Source organism: Argentina anserina, chromosome 2 (genome assembly GCF_933775445.1).
Source record: "Argentina anserina chromosome 2, drPotAnse1.1, whole genome shotgun sequence".
NCBI classification, from domain to species: Eukaryota; Viridiplantae; Streptophyta; class Magnoliopsida; order Rosales; family Rosaceae; genus Argentina; species Argentina anserina.
Window position 1 is genome coordinate 23,211,712 of NC_065873.1, and position 21,938 is coordinate 23,233,649.

General features: G+C 38.4%; 1 protein-coding gene across 2 annotated transcripts; it reads left to right on the top strand.

Moving 5' to 3' along the window:
* Window positions 1–11,691: 11,691 nt before the first annotated feature.
* Window positions 11,692–21,693, top strand: LOC126783285 (agamous-like MADS-box protein MADS9). 2 transcript variants are annotated; one of them, XM_050508729.1, is made up of 8 exons: window positions 11,692–11,882; window positions 11,999–12,065; window positions 12,675–12,736; window positions 12,823–12,922; window positions 13,091–13,120; window positions 13,251–13,295; window positions 16,809–16,811; window positions 21,577–21,693. In XM_050508729.1, exons 1-8 carry the CDS (start codon window positions 11,692–11,694, stop codon window positions 21,691–21,693), a joined length of 615 nt encoding a protein of 204 aa, XP_050364686.1. The 2 variants fall into 2 exon arrangements, with proteins under 2 accessions (XP_050364686.1, XP_050364684.1); XM_050508727.1 differs by lacking the exon at window positions 16,809–16,811.
* The last annotated feature ends 245 nt before the right edge of the window (window positions 21,694–21,938 follow it).

Genomic DNA, 21,938 nt, shown 5'->3' on the forward strand with positions numbered 1-21,938 from the left:
TTTAAATGTGCCTTTTTCTAAGTTTTTTTGTAGTGCTAGGTGCTGCTGAAAGCTCAACTACCGGAATGCAAATATCATGGTTTTGCAAGAAGTCCTCAATTATTATGTAGGAGTTGAAATACTTCAAATAAGTTTCGAAATAATAAGTCCTAAATTATATATGCTAATCAATTATAATGATCACCGTAACAACCCCAAAATTTCGAGCCTAAAAACTCAAAATTTCACAGTCGTTAGAACACCAAAAACAATCTCAATGAAATCGAAATCATTTAACGTGCACAGCGGATCATCACTGAATTCTCAATACAACTCAGAAAAACCAATTATTACAACCCAAATTTATAATTCAACATTAATAAGATGGAAATGTAATATCCTCACAATCTCTCACAAAACTCACAAATAAAACCACACCAATTCTCACACACAAATCCACGCTAGAAACCTCACCACAAGCAGGATATGTAATAACCCTAAATTTTAAACAATGTTAGTTTGATTTGGAATTCTATAAAATTTTGAATTTTATTAGAATGAACGTATTTGGTTGCGACGTTAGTAAACGAGAAACGGAAACGTTCTCGGAACGTTTAAATTGAAAAACGTTACATTTCCGTAACGTTTATATCGACTTTTATTCCGTCGATCGGTTGCGAAAACTTCCTTCACGAAAGTTGTAGAGCTCGTCGATACGAGTGCGTGGACATGTGACACGTTCGAATCGGACGTCGGACGTAAAAGTTATTAACGTCGGAAGTTAGTTTCCGATTTGGAAACGAGTATAAATAGAATGTTTTGTGATTAGGGTTTCCACTTTTGGAAACCCTCACTCTCTACGCCTCCCTCTTTCTCTCTCTCTCTCTCTCTCTCTCTCTCGGTTCTCTCTCTCCCGACCCTTCCTCCTTCCTCTCGGCTTGCATCCGATCTTCCTCCTCCGAGGGAGATGCTCCTCACCGCCGACCTCAGCAGCCTCACGACCACGACACAAACATCCTCCGAGCAAGGCACGGTCTCCAGCAACGCCGTGAAGCTCGGCGCGATCCACAGGGACCGAACGCAGTCGGTCCGATCGAGCCATCACCTCCAGCGACGCACGAGCACGGAGGAGGGCTTCCCTACGCCGATCCTAGCCATGGTGCTCTCTGCCTTCGACTTGGATGTAACGACCCTAAAATTTCAAGCTTAAAAACTCAAAATTCTAAAGTCGTTAAACACAAAATAATCTCAAATAAATAGTAATCATTAAAGTGTAACAGCGGATCAATTCTGAGTTCTCAATACAACTCAGACAACCAATTATTACAACCCAAATTATAATCCATACACAAATGAAAATGTAATAATCCTCACAGATCACTCACAAATTCTCACACACAAGTCCACACTAAAAACCTCACCGCAAGTAGAATATGAACGACTTCAAGCCTCTGTAGTCGTCACCCAACCTCCACTAATCAGCACCTGCGGAATTATCCCCTACACCATCGAATTGGTGCACCGGGATTGTAAACACAAACCCGGTAAGCTTATAGCTCGTATGAGTAAAATCACAATACAGTTCGCATATCAATATATACGAAAGATCACAAAACATCAAATATAAATGCCCTCATGAGTCAATAGTCAGCCCATCTGGTTGACCCAAGAAATATGAAATAAAACGCTCATGAGGAAATTAAGTAACCCTTCTGGTTACCCAATGCATTTATAATACGGGTACCAAGAACGCTGGTACACATCTGTTACCCCTCTCGTAATACACCGCTGATATTGGATAGCCACCCGCTACCCAACATCCAAAACAATCTGAGTACCCATGAGCAGATAACCACCCGTTACCTCACATGCAGTACTACTCTGATATTGGGTAACCACCCGCTACCCAACATCCAAAACAATCTGAGTACTCATGAGTAGATAACCACCCGTTACCTCACATGAAGTACTATGGTGATATTGGGTAACCACCCGCTACCCAACATCCAAAACAATCTGAGTACTCATGAGTAGATAACCACCCGTTACCTCACATGAAGTACTATGGTGATATTGGGTAACCACCCGCTACCCAACATCCAAAACAATCGGAGTACTCATGAGTAGATAACCACCCGTTACCTCACATGAAGTACTATGGCTGACAGACTAGAGCTCTAACTGTATCGTAACCTTCGCCCGGCCAAAGGCTAGGTTCCGACTTGCCTCACATGTACAATAATCTCACATCATATTGTACCACACATCACGTCCGAAGACAAATCACAATATTTCACATTTTCCGTGATAAATCATGTACAATAATCACACATCATATTGTACGTTTTAAAACTTTCACGATATATCCACAATAAAAATCATAACAGTATATTATATAGCAAACTATATATATTCGTACTTATTTACCATTTATACAATATATACATAGTCCACTATATCCTATACATGTCATATTTCATAAACACCTGAAAACTACGTACGATAATCTCACATCATATCGTACCATTTAAATCACACACATGCACAATTTTTCTGTCACAGAAATGACTATTTTTAATGAATTAATAACAGTACGTAATTTAATGAACTATATATATATATGTACTTATTACCATTATACTGTATATATGTAGTTCACAAAATTATATACATGTTGTAATTCATCTGATAAACACTCTTGTAAAAATGTTGAATCACCACGAGGGTAGATTCGTAATTCAGTGAGATTTTACTCACCTTATTGACTTGAGCGTAAATCCACAATTCCCGATGCTAATTCCTTTCCTCGATTTAACGATCACCTAGATCGGAGCTCAAAACGTAATGGAAACGATCGATTCGTCGACGGGCTTCTCACATAATCCTCCTTTGTCGATCCGACTCCTTCACGACGAAACGACGCACGGGGTGCTCAAGGGTGGTAGCTGAGGGTCTTGCGGCGTCCCAGGGAGTGACGGTGAGGTGCACGACGGCTCGGAGGCGGAGATCGCAGCGCGATATCGAGGAAGGCTCGGGGCAAGAGGGAGGACTCTTGGCGGCGGAGCAGAGCGGCGCGAGTTCAGGGTTTAGTGCGGAGGGCAGCGCGGTCCTTTTGGGATAGGCGGTGTAGCCTACGGAGGGTCGGTCGGCGAGATCGCCGGTGAGGCTTGAGGAAGAGGGAGGGAGTCGGGGAGAGGCGAGAGAGAAGAGAGAGAACGAAGGAAAGAGAGAAAGAGGCGCAGGGTAAGGGTTTCCAGAAATGGAAACCCTAACTCCAAAAATTTCTATTTATACCCGTTTCTTAAATCGGAAACCAACTTCATTCGTTAATAACTTTTACGTTCGACGTCCATTTCGAACGCGTCACATATCCACGAACTCGTATCGACGAGCTCTACAACTTTCGTGAAGAAAGTTTTTGAAACCGATCGACGAAATAAAAGTCGATATAAACGTTACGGAAATGTAACGTTTTTCAATTTAAACGTTCCGAGAACGTTTCCGTTTCTCGTTTACTAACGTCGCAACCAAATACGTTCATTCTAATAAAATTCGAAATTTTATAGAATTCCAAATCAAACTAACATTGTTTAAAATTTAGGGTTATTACATTGGAGGCCAAACTTCATCGATTCCGAGTTCTCTCCAAGGATTTGAATTTCACCGGCGATCCAAGCCTTTTCCGAAGCCAAATCGGAGGTTCTAGCTTCGATCAAGGTATGGATGGATGTGATTACTGGTTGTGTGTGTTTGTTGATGAATTGTGGATGTTTTGGAATGATTTTGGAGTAGGATCGGAGGAGGGGAGGAATTGGTGAGCACCGCCGCCTTAGGCGGCGCGTGTGGGCGAGTAGAGGGGGCTAGGCACGGTGTGAGGCCGTGGGAAGGCAGAGGGAAGGAAGAGGGTGGTTTTGGAGGCGGCGGCGGCGTGATACGCGCCGTGGTTAGCCTCGGCGCGTGGGCCCCACGTGCGGCGGTGTGGACAGTTTTGACAGAAGGGTATTTTGGTAATTTACTATGTACGGTAAATGTAAATGTAATTTTTAATTACTACGGTAAATGTAATTAAATTTTACCTTCAGTAAATGTAAATATAAATTACTTTCAGTAAATGTAAAAAGTGATTTTGTAAAAGGGTAATTTAGTACATTTTATTTACTGAATTTGTATTTACATTTAAATCGTACGTATACGTACAGAAATACGTATTAATATTTATACGTACAGGAATATGTATTAATATTTATACGTACAGAAATACGTATATAATATTTATACGTACAGAAATACGTATTAATATTTATACGTACAGAAATACGTATTTATATTTATACGTACAGAAATACGTATTTATATTTATACGTACAGAAATACATATATAATATTTATACGTACATAAATACGTATATAGTATTTATACGTACATAAATACGTATATAGTATTTATACGTACAGAAATACGTATATAATATTTATACATACGGAAATACGTGTAAATCGTATATTTGTACAGTAACCGTGAATAGTAACAGAGAACAGTAACACTGAACAGTAATTTCGTAAAACCGAAAATTGCTGAACAGTAACCGATTATTACTGTGTCGGCATTTAAAGGTTTACGAAACGTTTCTAAATTCTTTTCTTATCATTTCAAGGTGATCATTAAATCGAGGAAAGGATTTATCATCGGGAATTGTGGAATTACGCTCGAGGCGATAAGGTGAGTAAAATCTCACTGAATTACGAATCTACCCTCGTGGTGATTCAACATTTTTGCAAGTGTGTTTATCAAATGAATTACAACATGTATATAATATAGTGGACTACATATATACAGTATAATGGTAATAAGTACATATATATATATAGTTCATTAAATTACATACTGTTATTAATTCATTAAAAATAGTCATTTCGGTGACGGAAAATTGTGCATGAGTATGTGATTTAAATGGTACAATATGATGTGAGAATATTGTACGTAATTCTTCAGGAGTTTATGAAATATGACATGTATAGGATATAGTGGACTATGTATATATTGTATAAATGGTAAATAAATACGAATATATATAGTTTGCTATATAATATACTGTTGTGATTTGTATTGTGGTGATATCGTGAAAGTTTTAAAACGTACAATATGATGAGTGATTATTGTACGTGATTTTATCACGGAGAATGTTAAAAATTGTGATTTGTCTTCGGACGTGATGTGTGGTACAATATGATGTGAGATTATTGTACTTGATTTTGACATTGAGATTGTTAAAATGTTGATTTGTCTTCGGACATGATTTTTGGTACAATATGATGTGAGATTATTGTACGTGATTTTTAACATTGAGATTGTTAAAATGTCGATTTGTCTTCGGACGTGATTGGTACAATATGATGTGAGATTATTGTACGTGTTTGGCAAGTCGGAACCTAGCCTTTGGCCGGGCGAAAGTTACGATACAGTTAGAGCTCTAGTCTGTCTGCCTTAGTACTGCATGTGAGGTAACGGGTGGTTATCTGCTCATGGGTACTCAGTTTATTTTGGATGTTGGGTAGCGGGTGGCTATCCAATATCAGCGGTGTATTACGAGAGGGGTAACAGATGTGTACCAGCGTTCTTGGTACCCGTATTATAAATGCATTTGGGTAACCAGAAGGGTTACTTAATTTCTCATGAGCGCTTCTTTTCTTTGGGACAACCAGATGGGCCGTCCACTGACTCATGAGTGCATTTATATTTGTTTGTTTTGTGGATTTTCGTATATATTGATATGCGAGTTATATGTTTTCATTTTACTCATACGAGCTGTAAAGCTTACTGGGTTTGTGTTTACAATCCCGGTGCACCAATTCGATGGTGTAGTGGATGACTCCGCAGGTGTAGATTAGCAGGAATTGACGGACCGCTCAGAGGACTTGAAGTGATTTACCTCCAGCTTGTGTGAGGATTTTGTGTGACTATTTTGTGAGAGATTGTGAGGATTATTACATTCCAACTTACGTAATGTAAATTATAAATTTGGGTTGTAATAATTGGTTTTCTGAGTTGTATTGATAACTCAGTGATGATCCGCTGTGCACTTAAATGATTTCGATTTTATTGAGATGATTTTGTGTTTAACGACTTTAGAATTTTGAGTTTTTAAGCTCGAAATTTTGGGGTCGTTACAGTTGGTAGCAGAGCCTAAGTGTGTATTTGGCGATTATCAATATCATCCGGGAGCGATGATCCGACTGCAGGCGGGCACCCATCACATGCTCCTCGGTATTGATATGTCGTCGGGTACGCGAGAGCGTTAGGAGCCATACCTTATGGTTTGGTCCTGTAGAGAGTATTGTGACGATACTCCGATGATTCACCTTTTTCTGAAATTTCATGTTTGATATGGGTTGGATCTATTTTGTCGAATTCGAGACTTCACATGTATGACTGAGTGTTAATTGTTGAATGGTGATGAATTTGGAAAATGGTCGTGGACAGGGTCGAGGACGGACGAGAGGTCGAGGCCGAGTTAGGGCTGCAGGCCGAGTCCGCAATGTGGAGAACCTTTATGAGGAGGCTGCTCCACTGGAAAGACAAGTTGATCTTGTTGCTATCGTTAGAAACGATAGTCGTGTGTTGAGGTTGATCAAGGACATGAGTGAGCTGCTAATGCTGCCATTTCATGACGCTTGGATCATGTGGTAGCGGACCATTGGATCGAGAGTATTGGGACTTACTTGGTAATGATTGAGTACTCTGAGTTAGAGAAGACGATGATAGCCACATTCATTTATTGATAGTTGGCAGTGGAGGGGTTAGGGTTGATTCCTACGCCTATGGGAAACTCTTTATGTGTCACTTCACCTTTGGAGTGTTCCTCGAATTGGAGACAATGAAAGGCTTATCCTATTGTGATTGGAAGTAGAGAGTTCTCTGCTTATTTGATAGTGATTCCGGACCACACCATGATGTGATCTGAGGAATCGATTGGTTGAGGCCGCAGTACGCGGTGATTGATTGTTTTGACATGGTGGGTTCTTTCGTAGACCCAGGAAACCAGAGTTTCGTATCTCTGACTCGAGTCGGATAATGCCATGAGAGCTTGAGTCATAGCATATGTTGAGTATGTGGATCTGAAGTAGCTATCATAGACATCGTTGTGATGTCTGAGTAAAGTGAGACGTTTCCGGAGATACTGTGTTATAACACCTATAACGAAGACGCCGTATGGATGGGACAAATGAATTCAAGACTTAATGACTGGTGTGATCAGTTTAGAGAGGCTACAATACTTTCTGAGTTTGACATGCGATCCAGATACTGGAATGCTAACAGGTTTGAGTATATAGTTTCCTATCAGGGTAGAGAACTGTCAAGGAGACTTGATGGAGAGCGTTGACCATATGTTGAGGGATGTTCAGTGTTTAAATGTTGAGGACTAGATTTTAGTTATGCAACTAATCTAGAGATGTGTAGACCATAGGTTGGAGGTGATTAACGAAGATTTTCGTGACTAGCATCTCTAACGTTATTAATAACAGAGTGGTAGGGCGTGTAATACGTCCTTAGGGTGGTAATAAAATTATTGAATTGAGATTCACATTTTTTCGACGTGACATTCCATACTTGTTTTGGTTCGACTATAGACAATTGATGTTACGCATTGTGCTTGGCTGAGCAAGAAATATAAGGTGATGGAGAAATCTCAATGTGGCGATATGAATTAATCATTTGCTAGATGAGCATTTACATGAGAGCGCTGGCATTTCAGGATTTAATTATTTTGGTGTTGGGAAATTGGAACTTCACAATGCCACAGGTCCAAATGAGACGCAATGACGGTAAAGTAACTCTATTAAAGGTAAGGTATGAAATGACCTTAGCTTAGTGGTGTTTTAACGAATTGGTCGTGACAAGTACCTTCTAACTGGTAAAGAAATGGTTGAAGACTAAATTTTCTTTTCAAGTGCAAGTGGCGTTAGTGTTGGAGACTTAGAGGTTCTTTTCCTCTATGCATCAGATTGTTTATTGTTGGATAAGGCGAAGTTGACTGAAGTGTTCAACAAGGGATAAATTCTATGTTAAAGAGTAATCAATTATATTACTGCTTGCAGAGAAGTTATTTTTGGCCGAATGCGTTGGCCATGAGGGTTCTTAATGAAAGTAAAGAAATAACTGTTTAGAGTGGTGGTATAGCGATCATTTTGGGTTAGTTTTGAGGAGATGGTGGACCTAATATCGGGTCCTGTTGAAGTATTTACTAAACTTATTAGTACTACAACGGTGGGAGGAACCCATATTTTAGATGAGGCACTGGGGCATTTGTGTGGGACCGTATGTCATACGTTTGAAGCATGTATGAACCAGGGGGTAAAGTACATCTCAGTTGTGGTCATGGACTCAGCGAGTTAAGACCCTTATCGAGTTACCATTACAAGGAGGTGCTGGATGAGTAACATGCACAACAACCTTCGATGATTATAAAAGATAATCATGAACGGGGATTGTTTGTAGATCGGAAGGAATGATATATTCATGGTTCTAGTGATGGGTTGAGGTGAAATCATAACGGTACTGTTGTGGATATAAGTACGATTACCTTGGAAACCGACGTGTGTGATGCAAGTAGTAGGTATGTGCTAAATATTTATTTTGACTCGTGTTAGATATTGAGAGTCTTGAGCATGCATAGTGGGTGGGCAAGCTCATGACGCGAGAATTGTCTGATAACCGCAAGGGAGTGGTGAATTAGACAAAGGGGGTATGTTGACATCTCTATCGGAAGCACCATTATGTTTTGGTGACTCACATGTGGCTGTTAATGTTAGAACACGTGACGGATTGGGTGTTTGGAAGAGAGTTGAGGCAATGGAGGACATGCTGAGAGCATACATACTGGATATTATAGGTAACTGGGAAGATCATTTGAGGAGCGATTGAGTTGCTCACAACAACCGTTACCATTCTAGCGTCGGCATGGCACCTTATGGGACTCTTTATGGTAGACAGTGTCGATCACCTATCTCTTGGGCCCTTGAAAGTCTCGAGAAGGTAGGAGAACTAGCATATCGACTAGCCTTGCCTACTAACATGTTGGATATTCACAACTCCATCCACATTTCCATGTTAAGAAAGTAGGTACCAAATGAGTTGCATGTGATCGATCATAGCATCATGGAAGTGAAGAAAAATGCTACTTTTGTTATTAAGCCGGTTGGAAATTTGGATAGACCCACAAAGAAACTTTGGAGGAAAGAAGTTGAGCTAGTCAAGGTACTGTGGAGTCACCATGATGAGGGTGATGCATCTTGGGAGCTAGTGTCAGACATGATGACTAGATATCCACAGTTGTTTGTTGAGTGAGTTTGAATTTCGGGACGAAATTCCTTTAAGAGGGGTAGATTGTAATAACCCTAAATTTTAAACAATGTTAGTTTGATTTGGAATTCTATAAAATTTTGAATTTTATTAGAATGAACGTATTTGGTTGCGACGTTAGTAAACGAGAAACGGAAACGTTCTCGGAACGTTTAAATTGAAAAACGTTACATTTCCGTAACGTTTATATCGACTTTTATTCCGTCGATCGGTTGCGAAAACTTCCTTCACGAAAGTTGTAGAGCTCGTCGATACGAGTGCGTTCGGTCCCTGTTACTATTCACGTACTACTGTACAAATACATATCCAATACGTATCGTTGTACGAGTACATACTGTTTACGTATTTCTGTACGTATAAATACTATTCAAATATACGTATTGTCTCAGTAAATAAAAATTACCGTATTACCCTTCCAAAATTACTTTTACCTTTAGTAAAAGTAATTTAAATTTACAATTACCGTTCGTAAATAAAATTTACATTTACCGTATGTAAATAAAATTTACATTTACATTTACCGTACGTAAGAATAAATTACAAAATTACCCTTCTCGGAATCACTGTTCACGCCGCCGCACGTGGCGGCGCGTAGGGTACACGCGCCACCCGCCGGCAGGCCGCGCGTGGGGCACACATGCCTCCCCAAAACCTCTGTTTTCCTTCCCTCTTCCTTCCCACGGTTTCAGACCACCCATAGGGCATCCCACGCACCCCCACGCGCCATCCAAGGCGGCGGAAATCTCCTCCTTTTCCTCCTCCGATCTACCTCAAAACCTCTCCAAAACATTCACAAATACACCAACAAGCAATCCAACAATCGAATTAACCAAACCCTTACCTAAAACACGATTTGAAGTCGCCGGAGTTCGTTGGTTGGATCGGACCAACTGCGTTTGGATCCCGTGAGTCATGCCGAGCTTCACGGCGTCGCTGGTGACCGTGCCTTGCTCGAGGGGAGGTCGCGTGGTGGTGGTGAGGCCGCAGCTGCCGGCGGTGAGGAGCACGACGCACGGAGGGCGGCAATCCGTCTGCAAGCCGAGAGGCTGAGAGAGTTTTTTTCGGGGGAGAGGAGAAGGGAGGCGGAGAGAAAGAAGGAAAGAAAGGGGTTTCCAATTATGGGAACCCTAGCTGAAAACATTTCCTTTTATACTAGTTTCTAAAATCGGAAACTAACTTGTATCGTTAATAACTTTTACATACATCGTCCGATTAGAACGCGTCACATATCCACGAACTCGTATCGACGAGCTCTACAACTTTCGTGAAGGAAGTTTTTGCAACCGAGTGACGGAATAAAAGTCGATATATACGTCGCGGAAACGTAACGTTTTTCTAATTAAACGTTTCCGTTTTTCGTTTTGTAACATCGCAAACAATCACATTTGTTTTAATTGAATTTCACAACTTTATAGAATTCAAATCAAACCAAATATTGTTTTGAAAAATTAGGGTTTTTACATCACCATATATAATTATATATTGAAATGAATTAGAGGCGCATATATACATGGAAAACCCAGGAAGCTACAAATACCAAAAGCTTTAAAAGCTTATGTTTCGCGGAGACAACTCTCATCACTAGCTACCTAAGGTCCTAAACAGTTCTCTACTTCCATGATATTTACCCGGGTTACAAACTTAATCCTTTTACGTACGTACCCCAATTTACTAAACTTACCTCCATAGGTAGCTTGGGACTATATACCAAATCTCAATAGTATGTGATCGACGACCTTGACTGTTTGACTCTTCACGGTATCGTGCGTATCAGTTTCTGTGTCTCCTTCAGGCTTCAGGTCACATAAAACTTGCCTCGTCTCTTTTGTTTCCTCCCCTATACCACCTAGAAACCCAGCATTATATGTTGAGGAAAACCATATAATCTGATTTTGCTTGCTTTTACGTCCGATTTAGATCTGAAGCTACCTTGATTTGATTACTGTCCGCATTTTAGCTCGATGTCTACAAACCCTAGACAAGACCCTCACGAACTCCAAGCCCCAAATTCACGCATCCGATCCCTTAATGTTTAAGGAAAATCTAAAAACCTTCAAGCCAATCGGTCACGCCGAGATAAAGAGAAAAGAAACCACTGGTTAATAATATGCAACAAAAGAAAGGAAACACAACATAAAAGCAGTTGGCTTGGCCTGGTCAGCAACCCCATAAACGAACCTGCACTATGAAAGGTGTTTATCTCCGAACCCAGAATAGAAAATGGTCCAGCATATGTCTCAGTTATTACTTTGAGCCTTCTGCCTTTTACATTATCGATCTCTCTTGATCTTTAATTAAGATAACTAGCATCTCTTTCACAGATAGAAGAAAGAGTTCAAAGAGAGAAGAAGATGGGGAGGGGTAAGATTGAGATTAAGAGGATTGAAAACTCAAGCAACAGGCAGGTGACCTATAATAAGAGAAGGAATGGGATCATAAAGAAGGCAAAGGAAATCACTGTACTCTGTGATGCTAAGGTTTCTCTCATCATCATTGCTAGCTCTGGAAAAATGGTTGAATACTGCAGCGGCACAGAGGAAACGTATATAATTTTCTTTTCATTTTCTTTTCTTTTTTGGTGTTATGTGTTTTCTTCAATTTAAATGAATTGTAGAGAGTAATTTTTGTTCATTATTGATATGATATTTATTGATAAAGGCGGAAGAAAATCTTGGACAAATATCATTCACAGACTGGAAGGAGGTTGTGGGATGCCAAGCATGAGGTCTTTGTTCTTTTCTCTTTATTTGTTTGTTTATTTTTCATTTTGTGCTAGATTTATGATAAGTAAGAATATTTGAGTGAACAGATCTACAAATAGGATATCTGCAGTACTACTTCTGGGTTTTCTCTCTTTCTTGCTAAGCTCTCTGATAGTTTTGTATGTTTTTGGAGAAAAAAATACTGGAACTCTAAACAGTAGACATATGAATATATGATATGTAAGTAATGTAACTCGATCCATCTGGTTGTTTGACTGTTTCTCTCCCTTCCTTTCTAATGCTAGCTATAATAATTTGAAATAACCAATAGATCAATATATGCACCGCAGATATATATGATATATAGTTACTGAACGTACGTCTTTTGTTGTTGGTTCCCGGCCGGACTGCTATTTAATTCAGGCACGGAAATTACCTGTATACTACATTTTTCTGCTAACAGATCTACGTGGTATGGAGTACGGACCCTTAATTGGCTACTTTTAATATAGCAAATTCTACTGTATCACAATTAGTTAATTTCAATTTGTACTTGTGTCTTGTTGCTTTGATTACTAATTATTTGGACTAATCGTCTAATGCTGAAAGATAATTTTGACAAAATCTCACAGAACCTCTCCAATGAAGTGGATAGAGTTAAGAAAGACAATGATGGCATGCAAATTGAGCTCCGGTAAATATCTGTTCTGTCTTGATATCAATTATACTGTTATAATCAGCATAGATATATTAAATTAATATTCACGTTGATCAATGTAGACATTTGAAGGGGGAAGACATCTCATCTCTGAACCATGTGGATCTGATGGCCTTAGAGGAAGCACTTGAAAATGGCCTTGCAAGTATCAGAGACAGAATGGCAAGTGATTGAATTTAATCATGCATGCTAGGAGATACATATTAATTAGTCTTAATTTATAATCATCCATTACCTTGATTAGTTAATTAACCAGCAAGTAGCTGGGTTAACTGTTCTACTTAGCATTGAGCTCTAATATATGATCTTGTTGTCTTTTCATTGTCACAGTCGAAGTACGTCGACGCGGTTAGAAAAAATGTAAGATAAATTTTTAGAGTAGCTTTATTAATTTGAGTATAGTTTAATTTCAGAATTTTGATGTTGTAATAAACATCTATATATCAACTACAATTGTCTGATTAACATTCAAAATGATACAACTACCCAGAATATAGCTCTGGAGGACGAACATAAACGCCTCACATATCAGCTGGTAAGTTCATATCGATCTTTCTCCAGTAGTTGATGATTTTCTAATACACATGTCAAACGGTTACATAGCATGAATGCCTTGCATGTTCTAGAACAACAGAGGGTTAGTGCCTAAACAAATGAGTTTACCTGCAGCTGCTTATTATGTCTGTATATATATAATGATCGATGTAATTAACTAGTTATGTCTGTATATATCAATCGATCGATCTCTTGATTCTCAAGTGTTCTACGTTACGTTAGCAAATATTTTCACCACCCCAAAATTTAAAGTATGAAACTCAAATTTCGAAGTCATGAAAAACTCTAAAATCTCAATAAATCGAAATCATTTTAATGTCACAGCAGATCATTTTTGAGTTTAAAATACAACTCAGTAAAACCGATTATTACAAACTAAATTTATAATTCGACATTATAACAAATGGAAATGTATAAATTCTCACAAAATCCTCACAAAAATCCACACAAAATCCTCACCACAAGATGAAATAAACAACTTCGAGTCCTCAGAGTGGTCCGTCAATTTCCGTTAATCCACACCTGCGGAATTATCCCCTGCACCATCGAATAAGTGCACCGGGATTGCAAACACAAACCCGGTAAGCTTTGCAGCTCGTATGAGTAAAAACAACAAATACAACTCGCATAAAAATATATACGAAAATCCACAAAATATCAATTATAAAATGCACTCATGACTCATTAGACGGCCCATCTGGTTGTCTAATAATGTGAAAATATATATGCTCATGAGAAGTTGGGCAACCCCTCTGTTTACCCAAATGCATTTATAATACGGGTACTCATGAATGCTGGTACACCTCTGTTAGCCCTCATGTAGTACACCGCCGACATTGGATAACCACTTGCTACCCAATATCAAAATATATGGGTACTCATAAGCCGATAAACCATATGTTACCTATTATGTCGTACCCCGGCAGACAGACTAGAGCTCTAACTGTATCGAAACTTTCGCCCGGCCAAAAGTTAGGTTCCGACATGCCAACACGTCCGAAGACAACAACACGTCCGAAGACATAAAGACGTCCGAAGACAAAAACGTTTTAACAAACTTCATGTTAAAAACCACATTCAATAAACATCACATCATATTGTACAATTCGAATCAACATGTTCAATATGTAAATCTCAATACCAAAATGAACTTATTCACAACGGAAATTACGATAGTATATAATATAGCAAACCATATATATATACCTATTTACCATTTATACATATATATAATCCATTATATCAAATACATATCATAGTTCATTATTTAAACAATAGCATATTCTTGAATCACCGCAGGTGTAGATTCGTCATTGTGAGATTTTACTCACCTTATAATCCTGAGCGAAATTTCCACGATTCCAAATGTGAATCTTTTACTTGAAGTATCGATCACCTTGAAAAGATAAGAAGCAGATTTAGAATCGTCACATAAAACTATAAATACCGAAACAGTAATAATATTTACTGTTCCGCAATTTATGGTTTTTACGAAATCACTGTTCACGTAGTAATATTCACGTATTTACTATTCAAGTATTATTGCACAAAAACATATTATTACGTATTTCTATACGAGTACATACTGTTTACGTATTTCTGTACGTATGCATACTATTCAATCGTAAATATAGTCTCAGTAAATAATAATTACAATTTATTATTCTGAAATTACTTTTACATTTACTGAATGTAACTTACATTTACATTTATCGTACGTAAAATAAAATTTACATTTACTGTACATAAATTACTTTTTACATTCACCGTACGTAAAAATAATTTTTTTTACAAAATTACTGTTATGAAAACACTATTCACGCGCCGCCGCACGTGGCGGCATGTGAGGTTCACGCGCCACCTCCGGCGACCGCGTGGGGCCCACACGCCGAGCCTAAGACCGGCGCATAGCACGACACCGCCGCCCCTAGCCTCCTCCACGCTACCCCACGCGCCGCCTAATGTAATAACCCTAAATTTCAAACAATGTTAGTTTGATTTGGAATTCTATAAAATTTCGAATTTTATTAGAATGAATGTGTTTGGTTGCGACGTTAGTAAACGAGAAACGGAAACGTTCTCGGAACGTTTAAATTGAAAAACGTTACATTTCCGTAACGTTTATATCGACTTTTATTCCGTCGATCGGTTGCGAAACTTCCTTCACGAAAGTTGTAGAGCTCGTCGATACGAGTACGTGGATATGTGACGCGTCCTAATCGGACGACGTACGAAAAAGTTATTAACGACGGAAGTTAGTTTCCGATTTTAAAGGGGTATAAAAGGACATTTTGTGAAGTAGGGTTTCTATTTTCAGAAACCCTCTTCTCTCTCTTCTCTCTCTTCCGCCGCCCCTCTCTGTTTCTCTCTCTTTCCTTTCTTCCTCCCGAGCTCTCTCTCTCTCTCTCTCCCTCTCGCTCTCGGGTTGATCTCTCCCTCGAGTCGATCTCCCTCTCCGATCTCCGCCCTGCCCTTCGAGGCTTGCACCGCCGCTCCTACGGCCTTGCGAGCTCCGCAGCAAGCAACCCCGAGCTCCCCCGCACCGTGCCTCACTGCCACGAGCATCGCCGCTGCATCACGCATCGTCATCGTCATCGTCACGCATCGTCATCGCCGCTGCATCTCCTACATGGCACCACCTACAATCGGAGGGGAACCAAACGCCGCACCTCACCTCATCTTGACTCAAACACGGTTGATAAACATCACATCATATACGTACAAAAATACGTATTAATATTTATACGTACAAAAATACGTATTAATATTTATACGTACAGAAATACCTATTAATATTATATACGTACAGAAATACGTATATAATATTTATACGTACAGAAATACGTATATAATATTTATACGTACAGAAATACGTATTAATATTTATACGTACAGAAATATGTATTAATATTTATACGTACAGAAATACGTATATAATATTTATACGTACAGAAATATGTATTAGTATTTATACGTACAGAAATACGTATATAATATTTATACGTACATAAATATGTATATAATATTTATACATACATAAATACGTGTAAATCGTATATTTGTACAGTAACCGTGAATAGTAACAGAGAACAGTAACACTGAACAATAATTTCGTAAAACCGAAAATTGCTGAACAGTAACCGATTATTACTGTTTCGGCATTTAAAGGTTTACGAAATGATTCTAAATTCTTTTCTTATCATTTCAAGGTGATCATTAAATCGAGGAAAGGAATTATCATCGGGAATTGTGGAATTACGCTCGAGTCAATAAGGTGAGTAAAATCTCACTTATTTACGAATCTACCCTTGCGGTGATTCCAAGATTTTTGCAAGAGTTTTTAATATTGAATTACGACACGTATACAATATAGTGGATTACGTATATATCGTATAAATGGTAATAAGTACATATATATATAGTTTGCTATATTATATACTGTTATGAATTCATTGGAATTGGTCATTTCGAATGACGAGAATTAAATGTTGAGCATGTGATGTGATTTTTGTACAATATGAGGTGTGATTATTGTACGTGGTTTTAACATGAGTTTGTTAAAATGTTTTGTCTTCGGACGAGTTTTGTCTTCGGACGAGTTTTTGTCTTCGGACGTGTTTATGAAATATGACATGTATACGATATAATGGATTATATATATATTGTATAAATGGTAAATATGTACATATATATATAGTTTGCTATATAATATACTGTTATGATTTTATCGTGATTTATGTCATTTCGATGACGAGATTTAAATATCGAGCATGTGATTTTGATTTGTACAATATGATGTGAGATTATTGTACGTGATTTTAACATTGAGTTTGTTAAAATGTTGATTTGTCTTCGGACATGATTTTTGGTACAATATGATGTGAGATTATTGTACGTGATTTTAACATTGAGTTTGTTAAAATGTTGATTTGTCTTCGGACATGATTTTTGGTACAATATGATGTGAGATTATTGTACGTGATTTTAACATTGAGATTGTTAAAATGTTGATTTGTCTTCGGACGTGATTGTTACAATATGATGTGAGATTATTGTACGTGTTTGGCAAGTCGGAACCTAGCCTTTGGCCGGGCGAAAGTTACGATACAGTTAGAGCTCTAGTCTGTCTGCCTTAGTACTGCATGTGAGGTAACGGGTGGTTATCTGCTCATGGGTACTCAGATTGTTTTGGATGTTGGGTAGCGGGTGGCTATCCAATATCGGCGGTGTATTACGAGAGGGGTAACAGATGTGTACCAGCGTTCTTGGTACCCGTATTATAAATGCATTTGGGTAACCAGAAGGGTTACTTAATTTCTCATGAGCGCTTCTTTTTCTTTGGGACAACCAGATGGGCCGTCCACTGACTCATGAGTGCATTTATATTTGTTTGATTTGTGGATTTTCGTATATATTGATATGCAAGTTATATATTTTCATTTTACTCATACGAGCTGTAAAGCTTACCGGGTTTGTGTTTACAATCCCGGTGCACCAATTCGATGGTGTAGTGGATAACTCCGCAGGTGTGGATTAGCGGGAATTGACGGACCGCTCAGAGGACTTGAAGTTATTTATCTCCAGCATGCGTGAGGATTTGGGGTGACTATCTTGTGAGGATTATACATTTCCAATTGATATAATGTTGAATTATATGTTTGGTTTGTAATAATTGGTTTTCTGAGTTGTATTGAGAACTCAGTGATGATCCGCTGTGCACGTTGAATGATTTCGATTTCTTTGAGATTATTTTGTGTTTAACGACTTTAGAATTTTGAGATTTTAATCTCGAAATTTTGGGGTCGTTACACCTAAGGCGGCGGTATTCTCCCCTCCTCCTCCGATCTCCCACCAAAACGCCACAAATCAACCCAAAATTACATCAACAACATCACAATAACCAACTTAGGCTAACCTCACCTCGATTCGAGCTTAGGAACCACTGAAGATGAGCTTGACAGCGGCGGAGGGAAAACGCATAAGCTTAGCGACGTTGTGCGGCTTCACGGCAGCGAGGCACGGTGCGGCGAGCTCGAGGGTTGCTACGGAGGTTCGTGCGGTGCTTTCGGGCGAAGTGGTGAGCGACACGGATGACCGGAGAAGGAGATTGCCGGCGAGGACAATGAGGGAGTGAGAGAGCTCGGGGAGGAAGTGAGAGAAGAGAGAAAAGGGGAAAGGGAGGCGCGAGATGAGGGTTTCAGAAATGGAAACTCTAACTCCATTAATTACCTTTTTATACCCGTTTCCAAAATCAGAAACTACTTCCATCGTTAATAACTTTCATGTACGACGTCCGATTAGAACCATGACGTGTCCACGAACTCGTATCGACGAGCTCTACAACTTTCGTGAAGGAAGTTTTCACAAACGAGCGACGGAGTAAAAGTCGATTCTCACGTCGCGGAAACGTAACATTTTTCTAAATGAAAGTTCCGATAACGTTTCCGTTTTCGATTTCCGACATCGCAAAGCGAAACAAGCACGTTTAATGAATTTCACAACTCATAAACTTAAAAACAATCTAATAATCATTCCGAAAAAAAAATCGGGTTATTACAAATATGAGATATTTATTGAACATGTACTCATGGTACATGGTGTGTACATGCATAATAAATTTTTCCAATATATTGATTTGTACTTAATAAGTATATATCCGATCCATCATCACAATTCGATGCATTTGAGATACATATATACCTCAGATCTGTTTTCTTCCTTGCCTCCACCATAAAGGAAGGAAGGCGAGAGCTATCAATACCCCGAAATTCGAATGATAAAAATTCGAATTTGAAACTATGAAAACTCTAAAATAATCTTAAATATATTGAAATCATTTTATCATAACAGTGTATCGAAACTGAGTCAACATCATGACTCAGTCGACTTGAATAATACACAACCAATGGAAATTTAAAATTCATTCAATCCTCACCACAAACAACAGAAAGAAATCTTCGACAATCTTAAGAGAAACCTCTCTAATTCTGCTAATCCACACCTGCAGAACTATCCCCTACACCATCGAATAGGTGCACCGGGATTGTAAACACAAACCCGGTAAGCTTTGTAGCTCGTTTGAGTAAACCAACAGTATAACACACATAGTATACAAGAGAAAAATACTAAAAACATTTAATTATAAATGCACTCATAAGTCACAGGACGACCCATCTGGATGTCAAATAATATATGAAAATATAAGTGCTCATGAGACATTAGGCAACTAATCTGTTTACCTAAATTATATTTATAATACGGGTACTCATGAGACTGAGGTACTCATCTATTACCCCTCATGCAGTACGCCGCTAGACACTGGGCAGCCCATCTGTTACCCAAACTCCAAAAATATGGGTACTCATAAGCATGTAACTCATATGTTTCCCCTCATGCAGTACACCGGTAGACAGACTAGAGCTCTAACTGAATCGTAACTGTCACCCGACTAAGGCTTGGTTTCGATATTGCCAACATGTCCGAAAACAGGTTCAAAGACAGAAAAAACACATCCGAAGATAGAAAAAAATATGTTCGAAGACAGAAAACGTTTTAACAAAACTCAATGTTAAAACCACGTACAATAACAATTCACTCATGTTATTGTACTACAACAAGCGACTCTTGCTCAAATAAAATAAATATAGTTGCCACATTATTTTCATTTGAAAATAAGAACGTAACAGTATATAATATAGCAACCCCTATATATGTATTGTATTTACCATTTATATACATACACAACCCACTATATTATATACATGTCATAGTTCGATCTTTTTAAGAAAACGTAAATATGAGTCACTGCTAAGGATAGACTTGTCATAGTGAGATTTACTCACACTCACCATAGTACATGATTACTAAAACCATTTTAAAATTATTTATTAAAATAGCGTTTCACTTACCCATGAACCGTAGACGATCAAGTTCATATAATTCAAGCCAAAACATATTTTTAAAATAATTTTTATAAACTAGTGATGTAACGTCTATAGTGACAACTCAAACTAAATTAAATAATTATAATACTACTTCGATCATGATGATCATTGTGAGGTTTACTCACCTTATTTCCTGCGTGCAACTTCAATGACACCGAAAACAATTTCCTCACTCGTTTCGTTGTTCACCTAATAGCATGATAAAATGCTTAGAAAACGATACGTAAAATATCAGGTGACGATTTCAGTACAGCTAAATGTTATTCATAAAACACTGCTCATATTTTAATAAACATTGTTCATATTTACTATTCATGAACAAGGTTCATCGTAACTGTTCATGAACACTGTTTTACAGTACTGTTCATGCAGCGCCACTGTTTATCGACTGCCACCAATGACCACCAAATTTCACAACCATAATCTAAATGACATTCCTAGCAACTTCCTAGTTCACCACAAAGTCTAATTCTGAGCCTAAAAACTTCAATTTTAACAAAAACTGAAAAGCCCCAATTTAAAACCTATGATTTATTTTCTTCGATTCTCCTAGCACACAATGATTTGGGCTAAATCTTTTAGATAATTTGTAGTATGGAAGGAGAGCTTCAAAATGGGACAAGAATCTTACCGATTGGTTGCCGGAGGAGGGAGATCCGACGAGTTGAAGTTCAACGAAATATGCATTTTCGAGAGAACTTCTGGGCTTCACTGCTCCCAAACGGCGGTGAGATGGCGGGTGACATTGCCACCAATCGACAGGGGACGCAACAACCTTTCAAACATGACCGGTGCGCGCCCCGATCCGATTTTCTGATTTTTCTTCCCCTTTCTCTTTAATTCCCCTATTTATACTATTTTCTAAAAATGTCCAAATACCTTTTGATTCGTAACTTCTTCATACGAACTCTGATTTAGGCGTGTCGCATGTCAACGAATTCGTATCAACGAGCTCTGCGACTTTCATGTGAGAAGTTTTCTAATAAACCCAAAAAGTCAAAAGTCAACCCTTAGACTCGTCAAATTGAACGTTCCCGAACAATTAATCTTTCGAACCCTTTTGTTTTCATCATCGTGAAATAAAATTGGACAATGACCAACTTAATAATATCAGAGAACTCATTGGAAATTAGATACGAATTTTTGGGGTATTATAGGAGCTGTGACTGAGTGATTGACCCTAGTGGCTATCCCTAATTTTAGACTTTTAGTGATGCACTGGATATCGAAACTATACGTACATCGGCTTGCTTTGTTATTAGTTAAGTTCGATCCTTCTTATCTGGGTATTGTTTTTGTTTTTGCTCTATGTTTCAGAACAAGGTGATGAACATTGAAGAGAATTTGAGGGAAATTAACTACAACAGCAGCAACCAGATACCTTTTGCCCTTCGTGTCCAACCGAATCAGCCCAATCTCCAGGACAGAATGTAATATTATTGATATGCATATATATCTCTGTATACTTGTTGGTATATTGAGCTCCCTAGCTATCGTCCTCTACCCCTATACTGAGCTTTCATGGTTTGTAATATCTCAGAGACAAGAAAAATGGTTTGTAATGTCGTAGTACGTAAGCATGTACGTACTTAATAATTTTAATTTGCTTCATTAAAACTATAAAGTGACCAACTGATAATATATATGGGGGAACTTGTAATAACGAATAAGCTGTGCCT